The sequence below is a fragment of the Camelina sativa genome, chromosome 11 (genome assembly GCF_000633955.1).
Source record: "Camelina sativa cultivar DH55 chromosome 11, Cs, whole genome shotgun sequence".
Classification (NCBI taxonomy): domain Eukaryota; kingdom Viridiplantae; phylum Streptophyta; class Magnoliopsida; order Brassicales; family Brassicaceae; genus Camelina; species Camelina sativa.
In genome coordinates this window covers 27,954,777-27,960,535 of record NC_025695.1, presented here as the reverse complement: position 1 = coordinate 27,960,535, position 5,759 = coordinate 27,954,777, and the positions used below count along the sequence as shown (strand labels likewise).

Here is a 5,759-nt window from a genome sequence, read left to right as displayed (position 1 = left end):
AAAAAAAAAAAAAAAAAAAAAAAAAAAAAAAAAAAAAAAAAAAAAAAAAAAAAAAAAAAAAAAAAAAAAAAAAAAAAAAAAAAAAAAAAAAAAAAAGAACGAGACCAATAAAAAAAAGGAGACGTACTACAAACCTCTCTCGTTCAGACACTATTCTCGAAACAAACAAGATCTCAATTTTCTCCGGCGCTGGTGGATCTCATGCTCGCCGGCGTCGGACGTTTTCTTCCTTTTATAAAACTTCTCTTTTTTTTTTCTCGTTCTTTCAGATTAGTCTTCTCCACCGTTTGACTTCGTCATCGGTGAGATCTTTTCCTTTCCAGTGCCTTTGCATCTCTCTCAGCCAATGCGAGTTAGTTTACGACGATGTTGTGGTTTCCCGGATCTGGCGCTTTTATATCTTAGGCAAGCTCTCCCGTTTTTCGGTGGTCGTCTTTGGGTCAGATCTATTCTCGGTGGCAATCCAAAGATCGATTTTGTGCTCGGTTCCTCCTAGCCTGGTTGGCTTCTCGGAGTGGTCAGAGTTATTGAATGACGTAACCGGAGTTTCTGTGTTCGTAACCAGAGATTTATGGCTCGAGAAAGCTGCCGTGGAAACGAAATTGCTCTGACAGCTAGAGTCTCCTCCACCGGTGGGAATACTCCAATCAGATCTACTTTGGGAATCTTTTTCCACCTTCTGCCGGCCAACTTTGTCACCGGCGAGAATTCTTTCAGGCCTCCAAGTTCTCTCTTCCTGTTCTTTGGGCCAGATTTTAGTCTTCCCCTTATTGGGCCAGTCTAGCACTGAAAAATTCCTAAAAGATATGGATCAACTTCTGTTCTCATGGTTTTGGAAGGAGTGCTTAGTTTTCTTGTTAATGGCCTTGGCAACTCCAGAAAAATCAGGATTCTATTTAGCTTTAATTATGAATAAGACCATGTATAGGCAAATTGCACAAATTATTTGGCACAATTTAAATGTACAATCCTCATGGGAGAGACATATTTTGCCTTCCTCCTCTCACAAGGAGAGACTTGCCTCTATGGCTCACTCCAACTTATTGACTATTTTTGGTCCATTAATCTTGAAAGATCCAAAGGCTATTTGTTCCAATGGAAATATTTTAATTTTCTCATCTAATGAGAGTCATTTCAGAAATACTTCCTATAAGGAGAGATATTTTTCAAGCTTTGGTTGGTGTTGTTGGCTCTCTTGTTCTTCCCTTATCTCGACTCTCTTGTCTACATGGTTTCTTCTTGATTCCCGCTCCTCGTTATCTACTCGATTTAGATCTTTCAACTTGGTGTGGCAAGGTGGTTTTATTTTAGACCATTTTTCCGGCACTCGACTTTTGGGAATTTGTTCCCAACCTACATGCTGCCTCCCTTTTCAGGGAGCTGAAGATTCATCATCTTTAGTGCGAGTTAGGTTTTTAAAAACCTGTCGGAATCTTTGTATTCCAGTGTGGCAATTTGTCGTTCTGCGGCCAGTTATTTGGTCTTGGTCAGCCTTCCGTCACTTCATGTGGCATTTCTACTTGGTGGATCTCACTATCTTTCTGTTTTTAGTACCTTTTTATCTCTATTTTAGTTGTTTGTACGTAGGCTTTCAAGCTTGCTATCTCTTGTGTTGTAGCTTGATCCGGATGTTGTTCGCTTTCTTACGCAACATATCGTGGTTTTCTATTCTCCTATGTAAGTTAGTTGGTTGTACTATACTCCCTTTAGAAAGGAGTACCTAAAACCTTGTAACTTAACTGAATGGAGAGTTTGTTAAAAAAAAAAAAAAAAAACATGGTCAGTAACATGGCACTGAACTTATGTGCCTCAACAAACTCTTCTTTATATACATGTGTCAACTGTCGACAAACTCTAGATGGAACTTGTTCTGTGTTTCAACTGTCGACAAACTCATGGAACTTGTGTGTGTCATCAGTTTCATTCGTTAAACGAGCTCTAACAAAAGTTAAATTTAAATTATGGTATAGATAAAAGATTTTATTTATTTTTATTTCTACAAAGCCGCTTCGCAAACACAAGACGCAGTATGTGTCATGTGATGAAGTAGTAAGTCTCACGTACAAACACCAAACTCAATGTGGGAACTATTCAGCAAGAGATGCATAATTTTATACATATACGGAGATACATGTATTGTGTATTACGTAGGGTATTTAACTATTTATAGTGTGGGAGGGATCCAGATATAGCCATGAGTTTGAAGGTAACCAGCTTTTTCTAGCAGCTGATCAGCTTCTTTTGGTCCTCGGCTTCCTGATTTGTATGGAATTGACTTCACTTCTCCTCTGTCGATCCTGTGAAGTAGCGGCGTGAAGATCTCCCACGCAACCTGTAATAATTATCAAAATGCATACCAAATTAGCTCCTGAAATGTATGATGCTAAAGTTTACAGGTCTGTATTGTGTCTATACATTAGGGATGAAGTAAAATCTGACACTTGTAGCGTACAAAGAAGAGATCTCAGAGATTGCTATGGTTCAAGGGCGGTGAAAGAAAATGTTTCTACCTTTAATTCGTCTCTACGAACGAAATGTTGTTGATCGCCTTTGATTCTGCAGATAGATGGGAACCAGATTTGGTTGAAGATAACATGGAGGAACAGAAGGAGCCAGCTAGATATACAAAGACTATTGTGGTAGTATATAATTTAGACAAGTTCGTTATTACGTGTCAAGAATTAAGCGCTCGTATGCCTCAGGGATCGCGACACCTTGGTACCGTTGCCCATACGACAAGTCTAGTTCACTTTGCACAGTATTCATCTCTAGACCTGGTTGCTTAACCTGTGTGGCAAAAGCATCATGGTTCACTGTAACTGTAATGGTTCAAGGTCAGAGTAATTAGTAAAAAAGTTTCGTTGTTCACCATATACTTACAGTTAGTTTCATATACATTGCCTCTGAAGGTTGCAAGCGTATCACAAACTCGTTCCTTCCTTGCTTCTGACCTGTTGCAAGAGAGTCTTAGTACATAAATTTCTAACCAAAAAGCTAGTAGAAGCACTTATGCTACATTGAAAAGAAGGCGTCATGGTAAGAATATACATCTGAATATGTCTCCTGGAACATCCTTGAACTGAATTCTAATTTCTGCCTTCCTCGAATTCAGCGCCTTTCCGGCCTTTAGAATAAATGGGACACCTGGAAGATATATATCAATTAGTACGTCAATAAAAATGGACTTTTATTCCTGAAGAAAAAATTTATTCTGTTGATGGGATAATCAGAATATGAAGTAACTGATGTCTTTTGTTTTTAAGATGTTATCATGAGTGATCATGAGAACATGTGAAACCTACAATTTTTCTCATCTCCGTGCTGATTAATATGCACTCAATAACAAGATGTTCAGTAATGTTAACGAAAACGTTATGATTCATCCAAGTGCTTCCACCAAAAGATTGACGCTATATTTGATCATATTGACCCATCAAACCTCATATTTTATGTCAATTTTCTACTGGTTATCCCGAGTTGACTGATAGATGAAAAGATTAAGAGCGAAGTGGGACATATACCTTCCCATCTTTCATTGTGTATGCGAAGGATCGTTGTGGCAAATGTTGGAGTGTTCGAGTCGTTTGGAACAGTAGGATCATCCCTATATCCTTCGTATTGTCCTAGAACCACTTCGTCATCGCTTATCGGAACCACCGATTGAAGCACCTGAAGTTCACTACAATAATCAGTAACGTAAATTCTGAAAATGCCAATGAGAATATCAGCCAATCCATGTAAACTCTCTAAGGTGACTTTGTAAGGAAAATATAACTAGATCAAACGGTGATGTTCCCAATCATATGAATACAAAGAAAAGAGGCAAGGAAAGCCCGATAGAATGGCTAGAAGTGGTAAAAAAATATTGATCACCTTCACTTTCTCATCCCGGATGTGCTCAGGTTTAAGAGATATTGGTTTCTCCATGGCAACAAGGCAAAGAACCTACAGTATTAGAAACTCAGTTAGTTAAAACATGAAAGCATTTTCATTAACAGAGACACTCTGAAAAAACATTCACATAGATGTACAATTATGTTTTGTTATCACGAAAAATATCTCAGGTATACTTACTTGGAGCAGATGGTTTTGAATGATATCACGGATTATTCTGTAAAGCAAGAAGTGCAGATGTCATCAGAAACGCACTGGTGTCATCTCATTAACACCCTATATAATGAACTAGAAGACACAAAAAATAAAATATTACCCGTATTCATCAAAATATCCGCCACGCCCTTCAGTTCCAAAATCTTCCCTGAAAACAATCTGCAAGAAAAGCATTTGAAATATATGTGCATTCGACACTAAATAACAGTCTGACAATTTCTTTCTTAGCTCAGCAGCTCTTACCTGCACGTTCTCGATATTGTCACGATTCCAAAGTGGCAAGAAAAAGCGATTGGCAAATCGGAGGACCAGCTGCAAGTGATGGACGGGATAAAAATAATCATTTGAGTTGTCTAAGGAAATAGCTTGATGACTAAACCTTAATAGCCAAGCATGTTACCATATTTTGAACCAATTCCTTTCCAAGATAATGATCTATACGATAGATCTGAGATTCATCAAACAACCCTCCAATCTGAGAACTCAGTTGTTCCGCAGATTCCAGATCCTTTCCAAATGGTTTCTCAACCACAATCCGTGTCCATCCACCAAGATCAGCTGGAAGTCGTGAGACAATATAAATACATGAATTGTAAAGAGACTGACTAGTAGATGGAAATACATGCCTTAGGTTCAAGCAGGTTAACCATTTGTATCTAGGAAATAAATTCCACAGCTGAAAAGGGACTCACATTTGTTCATGCAGCAGGTCTTGATCATCTTGCATACAGAAGGATAAACAGACGGTGGAAGTGCAAGGTAAAACAGTCTCCTAGAGGACCCTTCAGAGCTGTTTTTGGCGATTTCGTGCTCCGAAATTGCATTGTCTAATCTCTGGAACCCCTCCTCAGAATCATAAGGGCCACTCACATACTTAATCTACAAAGCAATAGAACCAGAAACTCGTTTATTCCAGTAACGCTAAAAATGACTCTATTTATAAAATCAACATCCTGAAAAGAATAGATACTAACCAGCTGTAAGAACTTTGACAAAGCTTCAACTTGCTCAGCATTATTCTTATCAACAAGATATCTGCATAAAAAACTATTCAGTATCAACTTTGGACTCAAGCTAATAACCAAATCAGTACTGTTGAACTCACCCACGAATCCGATCTCTCAGCTCTTCATCAGAAATCTTAGTCCTAGCATAACCAAATATATGAACTTCATCTGGATTGAGAAACCCCTGCTCATCATACATACATACATATCAAACAAAACAAAAAAAAAAGTCAAAACTAATAGACAATTCAACACATGCACTACTAGTTGCTGGTGATATGGAACAAACCTGACGGTATAAGTTGAAAAGAGCAGGAAAAGTCTTCTTCTTAGCAAGATCACCAGAAGCACCAAGCACTACGATTGAAAGACAACCAGTTTCTGGAACAGTGCCGTACTCTCTAACAAACGAAACATTCCTAAACGTAGACCTCTTCTCAACGTGCCATTGACCAGATCCCATCTCTTAAAATTCCACACACAAAAAAAGAGAGTCAAGTCTCTCACAGTCAAACAACAACACTCAAACTAAATTGCACCACTGAACAATTCTATGAACTAACGGTTTTGTATCATAATTTGAATCATTATATATAAAAAAAAAACTGAGAAATTCAACCAAAAAAAAAAAAAAAAATGTTC

At 38.0% G+C, this 5,759-nt stretch overlaps 1 protein-coding gene across 1 annotated transcript in view; it reads right to left on the bottom strand.

Annotated features, from left to right (window-relative positions):
- Window positions 1,960-5,759, bottom strand: part of LOC104724441 (glucose-6-phosphate 1-dehydrogenase, cytoplasmic-like) — a 4,418-nt gene continuing 618 nt past the window's right edge. The window contains exons 2-16 of the mRNA XM_010442932.2: window positions 5,407-5,582; window positions 5,216-5,301; window positions 5,085-5,145; window positions 4,803-4,989; window positions 4,511-4,668; window positions 4,354-4,422; window positions 4,211-4,269; window positions 4,075-4,111; window positions 3,874-3,945; window positions 3,522-3,669; window positions 3,049-3,144; window positions 2,881-2,951; window positions 2,672-2,787; window positions 2,511-2,556; window positions 1,960-2,332 (exon numbers count right to left, since the gene is read on the bottom strand). Coding sequence (XP_010441234.1) covers window positions 2,165-2,332; window positions 2,511-2,556; window positions 2,672-2,787; window positions 2,881-2,951; window positions 3,049-3,144; window positions 3,522-3,669; window positions 3,874-3,945; window positions 4,075-4,111; window positions 4,211-4,269; window positions 4,354-4,422; window positions 4,511-4,668; window positions 4,803-4,989; window positions 5,085-5,145; window positions 5,216-5,301; window positions 5,407-5,580 — 1,548 coding nt within the window. The 5' untranslated portion in view covers window positions 5,581-5,582 and the 3' untranslated portion in view covers window positions 1,960-2,164. The remainder of the gene's footprint in view (window positions 2,333-2,510; window positions 2,557-2,671; window positions 2,788-2,880; window positions 2,952-3,048; window positions 3,145-3,521; window positions 3,670-3,873; window positions 3,946-4,074; window positions 4,112-4,210; window positions 4,270-4,353; window positions 4,423-4,510; window positions 4,669-4,802; window positions 4,990-5,084; window positions 5,146-5,215; window positions 5,302-5,406; window positions 5,583-5,759) is intronic.